The following is a 21,533-nucleotide window of genomic DNA, read 5'->3' on the forward strand; positions in this document are numbered from 1 at the left end:
TAGCAGAAGGTTGGTGGTAAAATTAATGTGGAAAAAGAGGCCGCAGGCCTGTTTGCTACCAGCTCTGGTCTTGGTGTTCTTAGCCTCAGAAAATCATGTGCAATCATTCATGTTTCTTTAACCACCTTATTCAGGTGCCAGGGAAACACCAATCCAGCTATATAATGATTTTTCTTATAATTACTCTGCACTACAGGAAACTCCACATTAGTCGGCTTAATACCTTAACTTTCAAAAAAGCAGAACAAGCATATCTTATCTTCTGTCTCATAAAGGAGGCCTGTCTCTGACTGTTGCAGGAGATATGGCATTGGCGTGGGATTTTGTATCAGAAGAAGAATAAGGAAACACAGAAATACAGAAAGGGCTTTTTTCTTTCCTCCAGCATTCCACAGGCGCCTTTTGTTTTGTTGTTAATGGCAGGAAATTACTGAACAACATCCAAAGAGGAACATTCTTTGCACTCCAGTACGTTCCTCAAGTAATACATGCTTTCCATTTCTTATTACTTCTGGTCCACAGTTAAAAATAATGAAACCTTTATGGGATTATTCAGTATTGCTCTGTTCAGGTCACTTCTCCTATTTCCCCTTTGCAGTATCCCATCCCAACTCCTATCCTAACTTAAATCCCCCTCTCTGTCTGCAGACAGTTATAATTGTGTTATTACTGCTCATATGTATACAGGCAGTTTAAGGCTCACCTTGGCAAGTGTGCAAGAGAATTGTTTTTCAGCTGCGGAACTATTATCTGGAAACGGTGTGGCCATAACAAACAAAAGCAGAGGGCCTTCAATGTTTGTCAAGTCTGCATAAAGAGAACCTTTGTGTTCAAAGGCAGCAATCTGGAGGGTGAAATACGAGCACCGGTGTTTTTCAAACTTTTGTGTCCGCTTTTTTATGAGGAAAGAGGATGGAGGGTGGGGGGGCAACTTCTGAGTTGCTACCAAGGCAACAGAGAAACACTCCTTGGGCACAATAGAGGAAGCACAGTGGTGCCTGTAAGCACTGAGACCTAGCAACACCATGAGCAAGGGTTATCAGGCTTACAAGAAAAAGGACATCGATCAGCAAATGCGTTTTGAGTATTGATTGGATTTGCGGACATCAGATCTCTTCCCTTTAACAAGATTTCTGTGGAACACAGGTAAGACAAGGTGACTTGACGTTAGTATGCATCGATGGCAGGAAATTGCTCTAGTGTTGTATGTTTTGTCATTATAAGTGGTTAAGTCAGCTTAGTTTTGGTCGGGTTTGTTTGTGTTCCTGTGTTTCTGTGCAATGTCCTGTGAACTTGCGACGAAAACGGGCGATTACTATTTTCCCCCCTGACAAGCCATGTCATGTCATTTCTGGCACAAATAGCTGGCTTTCATTCCTCCGTATAATCTATTCCTTGTCGGTGTAGAGATATGAATTTTTTAACAATGCGCCACTTTTAAAACTAGTGCTTTTTGATTCATGATGCAAAACCCAGTCGGTTGTCTTCAAGAGTCGAATTAGAATCAAACAGGAAATTATGACATACTTATCCCGGAAAGATCTTAATCTTGAATTCATTTTTTTCCCTTAGAGATAGTTCCAAATAAGGGATTTTTTTAGATTTTAAAAGCAAAATATTTTAAAACATGCATCATACAAAATAATTATACCAAATCGCTCTGTTACTATAGTTAGCTGCTTAGTTAAAGCAAAAGCACAGCACTTCATAAATACTGTGGTTTTCAAAGCATGTCCTGTTTAACCTGGGCTGAAAAATCTCATGTTCCCTGAAGCAATTCCTCCAGTCTTGGTCTTAGTTACTCCTAGTCCTAATCCTAACCCTGGTCCTAGTTAGTAATAATTAACTCATGCTAGTATCTGCTCTTGCCAAGTTCTTGGTTACATGGTTGAACCCTGAAATTGTTTGCGGCCCTTAAGAGTTTTTGGAAGTTGCATTTTAACTGTGTATCAGTAAAAAACAAATAAAAACAAGTTAGCTGTGATACAGGTTTGATTGATTTAAGAGCTCTGCTATGACAAAAGCCCACATGTGTTTAGCTCTCTAGGACAAGAATTGGGAGCCTGTGCCCTAAAGGAATTACTGTACAAACCTTTTGCTCTTCATCATTCACAAAATGGCTTAGCAATAAATAATGCTACTTATTCAGCCCCAGAAAGTGAAATGAATGCTCAGGCCCTTTTGACAGTAATGTAATGTTTGGGGCAGAGTAAGACACTGATATAATTTAAACCAACATATTTAGTCACCATTTTCCTTATTTCCTCCTATAGATTCTCAGAATTCTTTCTTTTTCATGCCTACGCTTGTTCAGATGCCAGTATTACCATTTGAAGAAAGCCATAGTTTCAAATTATTTTAAGTCTTTCATATTCAAGGCCGTCTAATCTGCTACAAATCCAAAACCTACTTCAAGATTTTATGGTGACCATATACGCTTTCTGGTGCAAAATATAATTCCTACAGTAACGTGTTTTTCAGTTCTCTTATTATTTTTTCCTTTTTAAATTATTTTTGTTGATTTATTTTGTATTTGGGACATATCATGTAAGTTAGATAGAAATATGCAAGTCTCATCCAGTAACATTAACACAGCATGTCATCAAGAGGCGACATCATTCCAAATAATTCACACACATTTTTGTATCCCTCACTGATCCAGAAGAACAACAGACATGCACACAGGCTGAGTTGGTGTTCAGGCCCTATTGAACCAGCTCTGTCCCATAGGCATTTGGTCAGGATAGGGGGTCTCAAACTATTGTTTGAAAGCCCACTTTCACGAAATCAAAATCAACACGTGCTCTCCTCAAAAAATATGAAGGCAAAATTTAGTCATATATTATCTTCAATACAGCTTCTATTTAAAATAACAATAAAAGGCAGGATGTTAGTCTAAAATCCTGTGAAGAAGATCTTAAGAGCTTGGGATATACTCTATATTCTGGAATACAAAGTTTGTGCTGATTGTCCCAGGGAGGCTTCCATAGGACGAAACTGTCTTAGCTCAGGCCCAGATCATGATTTTCGTCTGAGCCAAAATGGCTACTGATGAACAAACAATCAAGGCCAGGTGTGTATTGTTAAGGTAAGCATTCTTGGACTTTACAAGGCAGGGCAGCCAAGCTGCAGGGGGTTGGAAGCGAAGAAAGAAAATAAAGGTGTGATAAAAGCTCGATACTGAGAGTTTTGGTTTGTTTAACTGATGAGAGACCTTTTAATTCAGTGCAGTAAAGGATTTAGCATCTTAGATATCCAGATTGAGACTGGAATTGGGTTTTTTTAATTCCTAGTCTAAGACAAAATATCTTCTTTGTAAACTTAATCCTTCAGTGGTAAAAAAGAAAGGGCATTTTTTTAAACTGAGAATGAAAAAGCTACAACCTGACAGAGCTCTTCTACTGTGTGTGCACATTGGTAAACATGTCTAGAAATGTAAGTGATGCATCTCCTGTTCATTCAGACTACCAATGCGATTTCACTTTTCAGTTTCCTCCCAGTGCATGTTCCTGAACTCATGCTACTGTGTTCTTATTCATTGGTTAAAATCATTAACACTTCCTCCAGGTCTTGATCAGAGAGCTGAACAGCCGTGGCTCTTTAAGACCAGAACGATCTATCATGAGAGACCTAAGAATTTCAGTTCTATGGTTCCAATGGCACCATCCATTGTTGAGGGGCTAAGAGCCATTTCAGGTCATTGCAAACAGTTGGCAGTTGCGTTAAGAGCCTCCTCTCCTTTATTTATTGTGGTGCAACACCATTTAAGTCTTTAAACAGAGCCAGAGGGAACAAAACCTGGGTTTCTGTCCTTCTTGCCCAGAACATGTTTTGGAATTTGCTTTAAGTTGCTGCAACACTTTTTCATTTGTTTGAGAGTGGTTCTTGCTCGGAAGATGGTGTGTTGATTTAAAAAAAATTATTTGCCTTCGACTCGTGACACCACCCTTGTACTATTAATTTGCTGAATTGTTGGAATGTGTAAAATATTCATATTTAGGTTAGTTTTTAAATATTAAGGAAAGATGCTGTTTTTTACTCATTAGCTGTGTCCTCCCTATAATAATAATAATAATTACTTACACTTATATAGCGCTTTTCTGGACACTCCACTCAAAGTGCTTTACAGGTAATGGGGACTCCCCTCCACCACCACCAATGTGCAGCATCCACCTGGATGATGCGACGGCAGCCATAGTGCGCCAGTATCCCTAGTCCTAGTATTGACTAATGCACAAAAGAGACTCTACTTGTTTTTGGATATCTTAGAAGATTTTACTGGTTGTACCATAGGTTGATAGCTGCTGCCTTCTGATATGGTTCGACGGATATTGCGCTACCTGTGGCATCACTGAAGGCATTCTTCAGTTTGTCAGGTTGTCAAAGACGTCTGACAACTCTCTATGCTTTTAAAAACATATTTGGAAAGGACTTTTACCTGTTCTTTAGACGAACTCTTTTTGAGGCACGATTTCTTTTTACTCCCTGTTCATCTTCTTAGATGTTTTTTTTAAATTTGACATTTAGGTCGCCCTACCTCTCTTTAACGTCTACATTAACATACTGTGCAAAAAAGAAAGGCAGCCCTTATGTCCCCCCAGGGCACATTCAGACACAAACATAGACAAACACACACTCACACCAGGCCCAAATTTCCCAGAAACCAATTAATCTACCAGTATATCTTTGGCTTGTGGGAGGAAATCCACACAAACATGGGGAGAACATGCAAACTCCACACAGACAGCTCCCCGTGAATTGGACAATGGGCTCCAGTGCTTCAAGGCAGGAATGCTAACCACTGTGCAATATTTTTATGTAATAATGAAAAAGAGCATGAGAGATGATAAAGTGGTATATCTCTCCTGAAAAGAATAAAGGAATTCATACTGTGGTATTTTTAAAAATAAATCCATCATGGCAAGAAAAATAAACTAAATATTTGAAAAAGTTTTTACATTTCATGGATATGCTCCCTGGCCAAATAGAAAATGTAATTAAATCAGCTTCAAAACTAAAATTATTTTTATGTAGGTGTTAGGTAACAGCAATTTGTTTTTCTAAAATATAGCATTAGAAACCATGCAGCCCTGTAGATATTGACAAAAATCTTTGTGAGAAAATCAAAATGTTTTTTTTCCATGCCTTCCAAATTAATACAGGGAAAAACACCTACTGAACACAATAGGTTGTAATATAACTTCTGGCATGAATTTCAGGCTTCAGATCTTTTCCACAAAATTATAAATTGAAGTTTTTCGGATCCTTTTTTTTGGGAAAGGATTTCAACCTAGGAGAAAAGTGACGTGCTTCGAAAACATGCCACAGAGACATTTCCTTTTGGTGTGCTCGTTCAAAGGCCGGTTTAAACACATGTACGGGTGGCTTGTAAGATGACACTAGCCCTAGGCTCTTTCGTTTTTTTGTTTCAAAGAGTGATAGTTTGTCAGGTTGACTGACGTGAATACTCATAGAACACATCACATCAAAAAGCACCTCCCTTCAAACTCTCACGAGCCAACAGCTTTGATCATTTCAGATTTGAGCGCTAACTGGGAAAGGTACTTCTGACGGGGATCGGAGACCATCACAGGTAGCCTTGTCAAATGTGTTGCTGGGCCGAGGAACCTTGCTGGGGAGTTAAAAGAGGCGACTGACAGCCGAAAAAGGGGAGCGAGAGGAGAGAGGGCAGGTGGAGCGGAGGAGGAAAGTGGATGGACTTTGAGGACATGGAAAACCACGAGAGCTGAAAACCAGGCCTGGATGCCACAATGAAGGACTCCGCCCTGTCTCTCCTGAGCCGAGGATGTGGGCATTTGGTGAAGAAAGAAGAACACAGCACTGATGGGAAGCTGGAGGTCTACTTCGAGCCCAAAGTAAGGATAGCAGGTTGCTTTTAACCCTTACGTAAGACCTTACCTTATGGACTTGGCCATCACAGCCTCTGATATCCATGTTTCGTAAATAAGGTTAGGAATGTGGGGAAATTATCTAACTCGTCACTGTTGATCGATCAGTATTGTAGAGTTACTACACTGTACCCAGGTGAATTTCACTGGGTTCAGAAATTCCCAACCATTACCGTCTTCTTTCTTGAGACCTTTCTCAAGACTTTGGTCTTGGAAATTAGTCCACGCAAAATGGTTCCCTCTCCCCCATTAATTGGCTTGCTTTCTCTTGACGTTTGCCTTTTGCCTGTACAAATTGATGACTGTAGAAACCCTGTTTTTTTTTCACATGAACTGGGGGAAGAGCAGCAAAGGAACACAATAGAACTCCAGTAGTTTAACTGGGTTCACAGGCGGTTCACACCATAAACATGCCCACACCATAGGACAGGTTACACCACACAGCTCAGAGATTACTTGGACATGACATAGCTGTGTTTTCCAGGCTCCCCTGCAGGGAGTCAATATTGGCCAAGAGCTGCCAGGCTTGAGAAAGTCAGCCGTGTTAGGATTAACTTCTCACACTGCACAAGAATCATCGTCTTTCCTTGTCTTATTCTTGAGAGCCTACAATTTTACTGGAGAGAGTCGCACCTTTCCTTCCTGTGGTGTTCTGCCTCCACAGCTGGAACAGTGAGCTTGCAGTGTAAAAACACCATCCTGAGTGACAGTCCACATTCTGAGTGTCTGTTGTGTTCCACTCTCTTGCGTGACATGATGGCAATAGCAGTGAAATGAGTATGGAGGACTTTGGGACACAATGTGGCGAAGACAGTTATTCCTGACACATGATGTCAATAGCTTATTTATTGTCAATAGCAAATCAAATATCATCTTCCCCGAAGTCTAACAGTGCCAAAACCTTTTTCTTTGTTGGAGAGGGGGCATCCTAGAGTTTTATTTGGACTGGATAATTGGGAAGAGAAAAGTAATTAATGGAATGGAATGGGAGTCAATGAGAAGCCCCCCAACGAAAGAAAAAGAGTCTGTTTGGTGCATGTGTGTTTCTGTGTAGCAGGTAGAACACATTTTGTTTTAGCTTTTATTTGCCATTTGTTCTTATTTGTTTTAGGATTATTTTAATTGGAAATCCCAGCAAGCAGGTTTCGACCTCTCCAAAACTGAGAAGGGACATGAGGCACCTTACAAGGCAGAGCCAGCACCTCCCAAAACCTACAGTACCAGGAAAGGACCTCTCATTCTGTACTCGGAGGACATGGCTTTGTCATCATGGGACACTGGGAGACCAGGCAGGAAGAGGAAAGGAAACCATCGCTACAGACAGGAAGTTGAGCTGCAGCTTCGCACTCTCAGAGATTTGACAGGAGCAATCTTGGCCTACGGAAATAAACAGGTACGTCAACATCCGTAAACGTTATAAAACACTGCTCATAATGAGATTTTACAGTTGATTACCAGAACAAAAGATGTGGATCTCTACGGTGTAATCAGCTTTTTCCTTGATTACTCTGCTCTAGTTCTGTAACCCCTGACGATGGTAATGTCATGCTTAATGGAAACAAGCATGGAGACCTGTTTAGGTCGGAAAAAGGTTTAGGTTAGCAAATAAGGTAGCGATAAGCTGATTTCAGGACTAAATTGTTCAACTGTGGGACACAAATCTTATCTTCTTGAATAACATGCCTGTGAGCTCTACATTCTGTGTCCTTGGCTTTAGAGTGGGGATTTTTCAGGATTTTTTCACTGAGAACATGGCTGAAAGTTTTCAGGCTACTTTCATTTCAGCAAGAGTTAAAATCCTTTTTGTCACCAATTTGAGTCCATGTCTGGTAAACAACATAACCACATGCTACTTTTATCAGGAGTTTAAGTAGAAGAGAGGAAAGGGATTTTAAAAAATGAGTCTTGCAACAAATGAAATAAATTAATTAAATGGACTGAGAGACAAGACAGTAAACAGAACTCTGGTAAGATGTTATAATAGGGTTTTTTGGGTGCATATTCTCAGTGGTGAGACCTGTTTCCTATGAAAGCTGCATTCTTTCTGATGCAATTATGAAAAATTCTAAATGTGGTGATAACATATACAAACACTGATGAAAACCTTTTTTCTTTGTCTAATACATGTATATACTTATAAGCAGTTTGGGGCTTGGATAACTATACCTTCATCAAATACATCCTATAGGAATGCTTTAAATAATAAGGAGAGATATATAATGTATATGCCTTCCTTTTTAATGCTTAAAGTGCTAAATGGAACTCCCTTAGAATATGTACAAAAATACATCCTGTTGAAATTCATGTTAAGTGGTTTTCTGCTCAAAATAACTCGCTAAGGTTTTGATTATCTCAGCTTTATCTCTGGCTGGTGCCATAACCTGGACTGAATTCATCTCCATTGACAGCTCATAATCTTAATGGTTTATAGTTAGGGGATTCTACTCTGTGCCTGGGAGGTCTCTGCACTGCTGGAGGTCAATGATGGGGGCAATAAAACTAGAGGGAAGAGTTTATAGCACAGAGGAACAAAGCGCTTGACCTTCCGGATAAGAAAAACCTAGTGCTATTCAACATGTTGCGACATGTTGTGTCTTTTAAAAGTCATCTTGGGGATTTTGCTTTCTATTTTCATACCACCAGAAAGCAAATTCTACATTGACCCCTTTTGTACAGGCAGTGAAATAGCCTGGAATATTCCAATATTCAATATTAGTAATGAGTTCGGCTCACTGCTGTTGCTCTCTTATCAATCTGGGAAGCATGAGGATAAACTTATACCCCCTGAAACGTAGGCTGGTGAGGTATTACTGTACTGTCTGTGACATCAGACTGTAAACCGAGCAAAGACGTGATACAGACATTACTGATGAAGACTAGATTCACAGTCTCCCAGCCAGAGATAGGGATCTTAATGATGAGTGAGCTAAGGATGACCCAGCTACCTTGACCATTCATTCCAGTCTTAATTAATAGCTAGGTAATAAGTAGCTAGTATAATTTAAATTTGAATGGGCAACCTCCAAACTCAGGGACAACTATCCTACTCTCTGCATACAGGCATTTTTCTGGATGAGCTACTCCTGATCTTCTATGTATTCTCACTGTATTTATCCATAATTCTCAAGAAGCAACACCGATTTCCTGTATGGTTACCATATGGTAATTTGTTGTTGCTGCTGTTTTTGGCTACCTTTTAATGGTTGGAGTTTTTGTTGAAGATTGTTGGCAGGTTAAGGATACATTGAGTCCAGATAGCTGTTTATGCAGCTGTTAATAAGCACTTATGGACCATTTGTCCAGCGTTTTTTTTAATAGTTCTCTTTAGAAGTTCGGACCCAGACAGGTCAGTTATGTTTGGCACCGTTCACAAAACTTCATGCGTTCTCATAGAGGCTCATTCAGATTACAAGAACAGAAAAAAACATGAAACATCACCAGGGCTGCCACCAAAAAGCAGTTTGATGTTGTTGTTTGTCAGGATTAAGGTTTTCTGGTAAGACAACCCCAGCACTGTCAAATGAACAGAACCAGCATTAGCAAAATTAAAGCTTCTACTCCTACGTGAATCGGTTGTGAACTGAGAGGAATAGGGAAGATGTCGATTCACATTTGTCTTTATATCCTCTAAAGAAAATCTGTTGACTGTTCCGAAAACACCTTCACAGTGGAGGTAAGGTTGCGTTCTGGCTACAATAGGCCTTTAAGGGAGACTCTAAAGTGTCCATCACAAACGAAGCAAATTAAAATGTTATCTAAGGAAATTAATGACTGGAGTGTGGCCTTCAACGATTTTGAGCAGGTTTCCACACGTTCCTTAAACATTTGCATATTTTATCCATCCCCTGACATTCTGCTTATTTGAAGGGTTCCAAAAGGGTTTTGCTAACTGTTTTCCTAGATGTTTTTGCTTTCACACTGCATTTTTTTAGCCCTGCTGTCATGCTAGTCAAATTTTAAGTGCGTTAAATTTTCTTAAATATTCAAAGTCATAACATGCCAAACAAATATGCCATAATCTCGTTCTTTGTGATGGCCAGAGTCAAACAGTTGTGATGGATGTGCAGCCGAATGAAAATAAATTAAATTTCCCGACCAAGCACTGCAAACTTTTCCGACGGAAAAACAAGAAAACACACGCTAGGCGTACCACCCTCTGAATCATCAAAGCAAATAATTGAAACAAAAGAATACAGGAGATTTTCTTTTTCTAATTTTTTTGGCAAGCTTTTCATGTTGCAAACCATAGCCAGTGTTTGGTCTCAAAGCCCATGCTTCCCCTGCTGGGAAGACCATTCAACAGGCCCCAATTGAATATCTACCACAGTAAATACATGTACTGTAATTGGGCAGGTTATTCATGCTTGTTCTAATCACTTTACACACATTTTCTTGGGATTTTATTTGTTTTCACAGCATTTCACTAGACTGCAGTAGGATAATACCATGATGCCCACGTGTGATCCTATCCCTAAAAACCATGGTGATATCATGGCATAGTAACTCTATGATACAAAAGAGTAAAACTCAGAGTGAGACGAAGGTAAAAGTGAAACAGAATAATCTTTCACAAGAGTGGGAAAATGAAGAAAAAAAAATGAATGCTCCATTAGCTTTATAAGACTGCAAAATAAGGAAGCAACTGAGCATGATTATATACATACATGAGTATTTAAAAAAGCATCCCTGATACAGTATGTTAGACACACACATTACAGCTTTGTTCTGTCTTTTGAAGATACGGAGAACCACAGACCACATCTGTTCATAAATGAAACTGCTGATAAACATGTGGAGAAGAGTTTTAACTTTCCCCTAATTGGGTATGCAGGTCATTTGGGACATATTCAATACGTCCTGTCTATCTATGAGGGCAGAGGTAATGCTCCAGGGTAATGCTGGCGTAGAATCGTGGCAGAGGAAAGGTGAGGTCTATAAGGGTGGATGCAACTAACAAGATCTTCCACGAGGCACGTTCCGACAGCTTCAGAATGTAAAAGAAATCTCTGCATTCAATCGGCTCTACAGGATCTACCTCCACAGTGGCGTGTAGGGAGGGCGTGACTGAGACCACGCACAAGAGCTGCAGTGTTGAGTTTCTGTAGACTTCCTGGAGCTGTGTTATCCCTGCCGTAGACCAACAAGGTAAACTGCAACTAGACGGACAGATGAGCAAACAAAAAAACAACAACAGACTTCAACTCCGAGTATTTTGACGAGCTAGGAACGAGCTGAAAGCTTACAAAAAGTAGATTAAATCATCACAGGAAGAGATAATTTAGGTTAAACAGACAAGGCTTTATGTATTGTTCTTATTCCAAAACAACTGAACTGTGCAAAGTCAGCTAAATGAAATGCTATTTTTGGTATCCCAATCCTATTGGCAGATCAGTTTCTGAAATGATTTTAGGAACTTGATGTTTAGTTTGTCTCCAGTTCCCAGTGAAACATAATAAATGAATTCACACAAGTTCCTGAGGCTCCTTCTTTCCTATTTTATTTATTTGGCATGATTAGAACTGTTGGACGAAGGGTTTCTTTTTAAAAACATTTAAAATGGAAAAGTTAAATAATTACCAATCAACTTCCCTTGTGGTTTAAGTGTTGTGAAGTTTGTCACATAGAAGAGCTGCAATAATCCTCCATGGAGCTGGCTGCATATCAGTGGAATTGCTGTGTTAACTAGGGAATAAATTAACAGGTTTCCAGGCAGATGGAATTTCAGCTGAAAAGCTGCATTCTCTGTAGCAAGTGCAATACCTATACAGGCAAGAAAACCCTTATGGTAAAATTGCAATGCATAGTGGAACCAAAATTGAATTAAATTTAAAAACATCTTTAAAATGTTGTGGTTTTCAAGCTTGAATGCAGCGTTTACAGTATTTCAAAGGGTAAATGATTCTCGATTTTTATTTTTGCGGTCCTTTTCCTTCTTTGTTTGATTTGATTTACTATTATCGTTTTTCAGCGTTTACACTACCGCTTTTCTAGATTGAGCACATCTGACAGAGGAAAACCGGTAACTCAAATGTTGACTGTTGCTGTTTGAATGGTGCCTAGGGGTTTCTGTAGTAACTGGTGCTTCCTAATTGCATGCCTTGTATGAGGGTTGTATTATACCAAGAGCATGTGTTATAAGAAATAGGTTAAACTACATTATTCAGGTATGTGTGCAAAACAAGGGATATGAGTTAAGATCTGAATATAATGTATGGGCTTTATAACGGAAATACATGAGAAAAATTACACCCTAATCTGTTATCTCCATTCTCCTCTATGCATATATATATATATCTCGCCTTCTGCACTTCCTTTTTCTGTCACACCCCTGTTGCCACCCCATTTACACCTTTATAGCGGCTCCCTAGCTAATTCCCAGTGAAAGCTGTGGGGGGGTTCAGTCAGCCTTACAGTCAGGATGTGGTTCTCTCAGCTGGGTGAGTTACACCACATAATGCATTCGTCCCTCTTTCGCATTCATTAGCATCTAACTGAACTCCATATTAGAGGCAATAGTTTAGGAACATAGGCCTTGAACCATTGTCTGTCATGGTCCTGTATTGGTATGAATACAGCGTTCTTCCTGTCTCACAGTTCATGTTGGTCAAAACTTGGTTAGTTTCCACTGGTAGTTTAATGTTAACCTGGCCTGATAAGCTACTCCCACATGAATTAGAGAAGGCCCATTAGCAGATCCAGGCATACCAAGCAATAAACCATTTGCCACATTAAGTTATGTGGTTTTGTCTGACCTTTCTGATGATTTACAGCTAAATGTGGAACAACAGCAGATTCACACATAGTTTTTTTAAAATATAGATTTCACAAAACCGAAATAAATTTGCCGTATTTTGTCGGATTTGAAGTAAGGACTTTTCCTGATGCAAAACAAATGCAGGGCAAGCTGTTATAATTTACCTTAAAAAAACACGATTTAACAACTTTCAGTCTCATTTGCATCTCACAAAAGTGTTCGTGCGTCTGGAAAAAAAAAACCTCTGGAGTGGTTTCCATGGAAATGAAACACTGCGGTTCCTCTCAGTGCAGGATGGGTACAAGGCAACATTCTCTAGCACTGCTACAGAATTCACTTCAGGCCCCGTCTCCAAGGATACAGAGATAAAAATACATTAGGCAATTAAAATCATACTGGCGGATGGGCTGAGTGTTGTGTTTTTTGCAGAACCCATAAATTAAGAAATTCGATGGACTCCTTTTTAAAAATATTTTGATGGCTTGACTATTTTAATGCTGCAGTCATTTAAAAAGCCAGTAACTAAGGTAAGCCTGTCTCCCTGTTTCTGCTGTTTCTGATGGATATTGAGGTATCACTGTATCACAGGCATTTTTTATAGTTTATCTTTAATGCATTCTAGTTCCTATGTTCATTGATGTAAATGGTGTGGCATCCTCTGGTGTCCTCTGCACTCCATAGCCAGCTGTATTAAGACCTTACATTTTTTAACATTTTTCAGATTGTAAAAACTCTCAATAAAATGTACTGAAAATAAATTCAGAACAGACAACAAAACTGAAGAGATCTTCAGGGGTCTTCTGGTGTCCATTTCCTTTTAACTCTCATGTAACGTTATGCCATAATTCATGGGAGACTTAATCAGTATTATTTGACGGGCACATGCTCAAAAAGTTTTTGAGGCTATATGCTGAAAAGCATCGCTTTCGATGCAGACTTCGAGTGACCCATGGTAACCCCCAAACCATAAACCCCGCTTTTGTATTTGAAAAAAATGCACATAAAGATTTAAAAGACTCCAACAATCAGCAGCACCCCTGCCCCATTAGCAAACATCAGTGCCACCTGATTGATGGCTGGTACAATTACTCTGATCTAAGAAGCATCCCATTATCACTTTGCAGCAGCCCCAGTGGCTTCAGACTGCGCACCGACACTAGACTCATACGAGTTGCCACAACAGGACAACCAGGCACCAGCCCATCACAGAGGGTCCAGATGTGTTTCTGCTCCCGCAGTTCCACTTCAGGTCTGACCCTGCTACTTTCCACTTGCCATCTTCAAGAAGTTCTTCCATCTCTTCCTAGCCCATCGAAAGGGAGTCGGGTTCAGATTCCCGAATCCGGAGTGGCGGAGACAGTGCGGTAACGCGACCGAACCTAGAGAAGCCGGCAGCAGCCCTGGGGAGAGTTCTCTTTTCTTTGTGAAGGGCAGGGCGCCCTGGAATGGGTTTGGCCCCGAGCGAGGGGCCCCATGCCTTGGAAAGCGGCCAGTGGGCTCTCGCTGGCCCTTGAAAATCCAGAGGGCGGGGGGTGTAAATCTAGCGCCGATCCGTACCCATATCCGTGTGGAGAAGGGTTCCATGTGACCAACACGTCCTCTGGCCAACACTACCCACACAGGAGACGTTGTGTCCCTGGTGAGGTCTTTTGTCTCATCCCAGGCACCCCTGTGAGTGCCTACAGGATCCCCTCAGCCTACCTAGCACGACTAATTGCAGTTTTAACAAAACGACAATCCTCTGACCTGTGGATAAAGCTACAAGGCCATCTCTACCACCTTTCTCCGGCTCACCTGCTGCAGTGGACGCGCACTGAACTGCGGGGTGTGGGTGTGCTCATCGCAGCAGAGCCCTGGAGAGTTTCAGACGGAGATAAGACCTGACACCCAGACGTTCCGAATGATGACAGGTCACACATTTGACCCAGCCTTTGATGCCCTTCTCAACAGTTTGCAAAGGGAATTGTAGAACTGCCGGCAGCTTGCAGCTCTTGGTGCAATCAATCCCATTGGCCTGCATATGTCCTCTCGCTTTCTTGACTTTTCGAACCACCACCCTGCATTGCAAAACCTTGCTTTCAAGGTTTGCTTCATGCGACAACCTGCACGACCTGCAAAAGTGAGAGCCAGTCAGCCCCTGACTGCTCATGACCATGAACCCAATATCTGCAACTTGGGCAGATACTAATGACACATCCCATGTTGTTAGAGAGGTCTACAGCCTGCGGTTTCTAAAAATGTTATGCATGGGCACTTGGATAAATGTCTGTATGGTATGTGTCATATACTGTATTATTTTTTATCAATAGCATTCAGAACAGCCAGTGTACCCCCAGGTGATGTCCTGACAAAAATCACTCATACAGTATCCCAAAAGTAAATGGGCATTCTGAAAGTGAGTACAAGTACTTTAAAACTGCTTAGGAATTAAAGAGGACAAACAGATGTAAGCAGTTGAAACAGCATGCAGAGATGTACAATGCTACATTCTTCAAAACCACATACTCTTAAAAGAGAAGTGATTTTAAAATGTCTGAGTCTTAGTAAAGCCACAAAAGGATAGACTGCATTTTCTCCTATGACATTCATATAGTTTGGTGAAACCTTTAACCCACACACATTTAGTACCTCAGAACATAAGAAAGCTCTAAGGATGTGTGGCTTTCTGTAAAAGCATGGATAGATCTTGATAATAGGCCTTCAGTCATGCAGTCCTCGCCATTTTGCAATGCACTAAAAGATTCTATCAGCACGTCAAGCTTGATTTCAAAAGATCCTATCTTATCCGCCTCCATAATGTGTCTTGGTATCCTAGTTGCCTTTGTCTTGTGAATTTGCCTGACCTCTAAGTTGCTGCATCTGTGTTACATTAGTCTGGAGGCCCTTGTCTTCCAGCCAGAGGTCCAGAGGTCCAAGCTGTAATGTTATGCAGGGACGTTTTCAATGGTGCTCCTGTCACACAAATCCATTTCTTTAGTCGTACAACCAGTTGAAGCATGTTCAGCCATCTAACCCTTTAGTGACCTCCTGGTTTTGTGCTCAGCCTGCTTGTTTACTCAAGATAACTCCGCTGAGGGCCTGTGGTTTGTTCATAGCTCTTGTGATCTCCCTGTACGATAACCGTAGTGTTGCTATCTGCTCTGACAAGTACTCCACTGAGGCAAGAGCAAAATACCAGTCCTCTCCTCACAACAGAATCTCCTGGAAATAACCCTGACAAAAGTTAGCCTCGGTAACATTACCACAAGATTTATTGCGGTTGTACACTGGTGTTGCTTTCCATTTCCTATTGTTTCCACAAGTTTCAGCATTCACTGTAGTTCACTATGGGACAATGGGAATACAGTGATATACCACGATACATTTCTAAGTATTCCATGGTATTCCTATTGACCAAAATAAACATAAAGCATTCCTAAACAGGTGTTGAAAGCATCCGTCCGTCCATATATTTTTTTAACTACTTCATTTCCATCTAATCCTGACCAGAAACAAGCGCAAGGCACGATACACCCTAGACAGGACACCATTCGCACTCACACCAGGACCAATTTCCCCAGAAGCCAATTAACCTACCTTGGACTGTGGGAGAACATGCAAACTCCACACAGAAGCACCCCAGGACCCCAGTTCTAACAATTCAATTCTAACCACCAGGACACGGTGCTGCCGCCACTAATTAATGGGCAAGTTTCTCTTTTCATTTGCAGGAAGGTCCAGGTGATGCCCAGCCTTTGGCGCACTTCCTCGGTAACCCCCAGGAGGAGCAGATGGACGGACAGATCCGGCCTGGGTACTGTGCCAAGCGCTGCCTGGCACACCTCTCCCATACCTGGCATCCAAATGCCAATTTCTCCAGTGCGGGACAACTACCTGGTACAGCAACCATTATGATTATCATGCTTTGGATCTGATTGAACAGAAAGCAAAATATCTCATATTGTTTAAGGTCCAGAGCCTAGTTGGATAAAGTATTGAGTATCTTAAGAATTAAACATCCTTAAGAGGGCACAGAAGGCCATTTCTTCAAAGTCACCTTAAAACCAGCAGCGATCCTAAGCATTTTGAGACTACTTGCAGGGAGAAGAATCAAGGAACAAATTACTGGAAATGTATTTTGTGAAAGTATATTACACATCATTGTGAAGTAATTGTGTTTTTCATATTTGAATCACAGAGGCTGGGTATCAGGTTTAGCTGTGACCAAGAAATATTTCATACACCTTTTCGTGGTAGAAGTATGTTAGATGGTTGTGACACTGAATGGCAAGAGGCAAATGTCTGACTGCTTTACCAAGAGAAGTCCAGATCTTTACTATGGCCTGTAGCTGACTTGAATACTTTAGGTGGGCTGTCCCAGAAACCGCATCTCACATAGTTCAATGGATCAGGTGAGGATTTGAGGGCAGTCATGCCTGTCATCACACTTCCAGTGTATTTGGGTTTTAGCTTTGTCTGTCCTCCCAGAATACCATTTGGGAACACTACCCTAGCAAATTAATCATGTTTGAATTTGATCACCTGTGAAATAGACTGCCAGACAAACGACAGGCCCAGATTTGGCCAACTTCTCAAGCTTTGAAAACCAGTGGACTCATTCAATAAAATATAAGAGTGATTTTGTTCCACTAAATGTCTCACATTCAAGAAACACTGCAGCAGGGGGCTGCTTTACACTCAAGAGAGGAATACAGAGGTCTCAAAGAGTTTTGTTTCCTCTTAAACTCTAAACAGGAAGCCTTACCTTGTGAACAGGTGGCTCGCCTCTTTACTCTAATGTCAGGAGCTCTGTAAGGTCTTGACCCCTTGTTCTGGTGTGTTCTTTAGCAAAGAATGAATGTTTTCATGTGGCCGACAACTAACAAAACAAGCAAGACAGAGCAATAAGAACTGACTTATTCCCTCACACCACCTGGCCACAGTGACCACCCTGAACTGGAAAAAAAAAAGAAAAGACCGGCGTCTCTTTGACTGGCACAATTTAATTAGACACATTGTTGTCTCTCCAATATGTTGGTTATACTGCTTGGGACTGCATGCTCATGTTCATCATGCTTAGTCCAAGTAGAGATGTTAGAAGACATTTCTTTAACTGTTTTTTTAAATCTTTTTTTGTTGTAGCGGGTTGATATGTGGCACTGGCCACTTTCTTTTTATGATATTTACTTATTCAGTGGTTGCTAAGCAACTTACAATTAAAAGAGAGTCACGGGACTCTATAGAGACAGTGTGAAAGGCACACAGATAAGAAATACTGTATTGAACGCAACGTAATGCATTACAGTTAGCAGAGATATATGCTAGACACAGCCACTGTAGAACAGAAGGCAAAGAATTACACCTGAATCACAAATATGCCGTGAATGAAAGGTACTTGAAATCGTACCTTCTCTAGTGGGTAGTGGGAGGCCACACTGTAGTTGTGATGACAAATTTGCCAATGTAACAGGGCTCAGTGACCTCACCCCCTTGAGGAACATGGAACTGTTCCTGTCACACTGGAGCAGTGACTTGGATTTCACAGGCTGATGTCTGTCAGTCGCTGAGGGGGATGAAGAGGAGTTTAAAGGCGGAGAGTGTTACAGACATCACTCCCCTTTGAAAAACCCCGGAAGTGTAGGATTCTCCCAGTCTTCTGCCGTAAAAGAGTTCACTGTCTAGGGAGTGGCATTCTGTCTGTGCCTTGGGAAAGGCACAGCAGAGCTGCACCTGTTACACAAGCAGGGGTGAATCATCTTTAATGGGGCTGTTACAGATGCCTATGAACAAACTCATGGATTTTCACATTATCTACACCCACCCCACTTACCCCATTGTTAATAGACTTTCAGCTGTTAATTCTTAGAATACTGGAATATAACTGGTACATTTACTAGCTCCATGTTAATGAAATCTCCTACCTCTGGGTATATTAACCACAAGAGGATTGTGAGAGTTTTAGAAAATCTTTGAAGACTTATTTTAAATCCTGCGCTATGTTGATGGCTTTCAAAGGTCATTATTCCTCTATCATGAGTTTAAATCTGAACTGAATTTTGTTTGCTTTAATATTGATGAGGTGTCGGATTAATCATTTACCATACATTTCTTTCTGTAGAGACAATACAAATCATTTTTAAATCAAATGGAGTTAGTTGTTCTTACTAAAATACACCCTCCTTGTTCTGTGTTCCAAGTAAATATACAGGGTTCCAAAGATGACATTGCTTTTTACCATGAGGAGCTCTGGTTTAGGCAAATTGATTAAAGGAGTCTCTTTTCTTTGTGCAGGTGGTACCCTGGACCCTTCTGGTGTTCCAGACAATCCCCCAAGCTCGCCTTCCCTCTACAGAAATGAGTGTGACCTCACTAATGAACCCAGACTGTCTAATGTTTTCCAAGACTCTCTGCCACATGTTCCTGAAGTTGGAGAGTGCCGGATTGATATGCCAGACAAGGGTAATGATCAAACAGGCATGGTCTTAATTACTGCTTTTTATTTTTAAGTTTAGAAATGTCACCTGCTATCCCTCTGTCATACCCCCAAATCTGAAAAGGTTAGTTACCACCTGTGGCTTTTGCAAGACATCATTTTCCAGTAAGGTATTGAAACGATTGATGTGCAAAAAGCATCAATCTACAATAGACTGGTTTTGAGAACATGCCTTTTTTTTCCCCAAGGGGCTTTGATAGAAACATTTCACTTTCTTTCTGTTCGGACCTGCTTGGTCACTCAGTGTGCATCGAGACCACCTGGAAGGGCACTCACGGAAAGAATACAGATCTACACACTCCAGGAGTTCTCAATACATTACTCTTCAACACGAGCAAGTTACAACTTCAGAAAACGTTACAACCAAAAAGAGACATCGAGGCCATTGGTTAGTTAGCATCTTATTGATCTTAGGATCTCATCCAGAGTTTTCTTAAAGGAAACAGGGGTCTCGATGTCAACAACATGACAAAAAATGATTCCTGTTCTCAATATTAAATGCACCTCCACATAGTTTACACTTGTACTCTGGTTGGTGTTTCACTGAATTGAAGTCTTACTTATTTTCTAGTTACAAGTTTGGGATTTTCTTTCAATTGGAAAATGCAATGGCTTAAGCCCCATCAGAGCTTTAAGAGCTGGGAACAAACATTTGCAATGAATCTTATTCTCAAGTCAGTGAAGGGTTTGATTGTGTAACTGAGAGCTCGGCTGGAACACAAGCCATCAGGTGTGTGGGCCACCAGGCCCAGTATTGGGAACCACTGCTTTAAACCAACAAAATGACTTTGGTGGCTTTAATATGGACTGGTTCCAAAGAATTGCTTTAAATTATAAATGGCAATTGGAACTCCAAAAATATATGTTTGAGTTATGTTCTTAATGGATCCATGACTTTGTTTGATTTTGTGGTCCTCAGTGATATTCAATTCTGATAATCTGGCTGAGAGTATGAATACATTCTATCAACATTGAAGGAAGGACACAGCAGTATGCATATCTCAGAAATTCCCAAACATTTCTCGAGCAGGGCATTACTTTTCAACAAAATTGAATTTGTATCCTGAAGAAATTCTAATGTTAATATCTTTCTCCGTGTTTCCACATGTGTTTATATCCCATGATGTTTTTCTAAAATGCACTTATGTGTCTGCCGTAAGGACAGTCTGAGACCTCACTTCAAAGATGCTCAGTGTTTGTGGTTGACATGAATCGTCACTGTATTAAGTTTTCCCCGTACAATAGCCACAGTGATGAGATGACAAACTAACCACAGCAGGTGAAGGGAAACTTTGTCAACATGTTTCACTATAGTTGGTAAAATGGATGATCTGTGTGTTTGGAAACACCTTAAAATAGAGCACAATATCTGGAACACAGTGCTTTACAAAGCCAGTATGGGCTATAATGACGTATGTCAAAACTGAAATGAAAATTGAAGTTGTTCCTTTTTGGCACCTAAACCATCTTGAGAAAGGGACCTTCAGATAAGGGCAGGTCAAAATATGAAAAATGCAAACACTTCTAAAACACGGGTTAATACCCCTTGGATTTTGTAAGCTAAAACAGCTTTCTATTTTTTGCTGTGATCTCTTTGAACTGTTTCAGAATCTCAGAAACAAACTACACCTTTCTTCTTACATTTCGTCTAGGGGATTGCTGAGATACAAATGATTTGTGCTCTTGGATCTCAGTGTTTAATTATGCAGGTTCATTTCCCCGCCGTATACAGCTTCTGCTCAGCAGGTAACAAAAATGGAAGGTGTCAGAGTTCTTTGGAGGTTTGGCATCCAGTCTAAGAGGCCATTTCCCTTGTCAAACACATTGACTACACGCAGACATCCATTCTGAGGCTGTGACCTGTATTGTATGAGGTTGTATGGTTCCCTTTTGCTTAAAAACAAAACAATTACAACTATTTGGTAAGCAGGAACATCTTTTCTAAACCCTGTGTATCCAGTTACACTAAAGCGCAGATTTTCTAAGCTGTGGTGTCCTGTTACATAAGGCATTGTGTAAGGCGCTGCTCTGAGTCCAGATCCCTCAAAGCATACTGATTGTTCTTCCCTAATACTCCAGTTAAGCCGTCTCTTTCATGACAGAACTTTTCTCTTGCGTAAATTCAGTAAGTTGCCTTTGTGCAACTGTTTGAATGATGACCACGTTTTAGCTGTCGATGGCTTTCTAATCTACAGTACGCCGTCTACCCCGAGTTCTTCATTTCTTAAGCCAACCCAAGAGGTCACTCGTCATCAAGCCAAAATGCTGGATCGTTTTCAGGTCTTGATTTTGAAGAATGTAATTGACAAGTCCTTGCCCTGCCATGTGTTGAAATTGGCTATTGATCAATGCCTTCTTGGTATAAGAACAGAAGAAGGAAAAGACTAAAGTTGTGCAT

General features: G+C 40.7%; 1 protein-coding gene across 6 annotated transcripts in view; it reads left to right on the plus strand.

Annotated features, from left to right (window-relative positions):
* Window positions 1-887: 887 nt before the first annotated feature.
* Window positions 888-21,533, plus strand: part of kiaa2012 (KIAA2012 ortholog) — a 67,767-nt gene continuing 47,121 nt past the window's right edge. For 2 of the 6 annotated variants that reach the window (XM_088606696.1, XM_088606699.1), the window contains exons 1-5: window positions 889-1,146; window positions 5,525-5,876; window positions 7,021-7,302; window positions 16,374-16,539; window positions 18,934-19,101. In XM_088606696.1, the coding sequence (XP_088462822.1) occupies window positions 5,772-5,876; window positions 7,021-7,302; window positions 16,374-16,539; window positions 18,934-19,101 (721 nt within the window). In that variant the 5' untranslated portion in view covers window positions 889-1,146; window positions 5,525-5,771. Of the gene's footprint in view, window positions 1,147-5,524; window positions 5,877-7,020; window positions 7,303-16,373; window positions 16,540-18,933; window positions 19,102-21,533 lie in introns of all 6 variants that reach the window. The other 4 variants (XM_088606693.1, XM_088606697.1, XM_088606695.1 and 1 more) reach the window with 3 other exon arrangements.

The sequence above is a fragment of the Lepisosteus platostomus genome, chromosome 14 (genome assembly GCF_059453375.1).
Source record: "Lepisosteus platostomus isolate fLepPlt1 chromosome 14, fLepPlt1.hap1, whole genome shotgun sequence".
In the NCBI taxonomy this organism is placed as follows: Eukaryota; Metazoa; Chordata; class Actinopteri; order Semionotiformes; family Lepisosteidae; genus Lepisosteus; species Lepisosteus platostomus.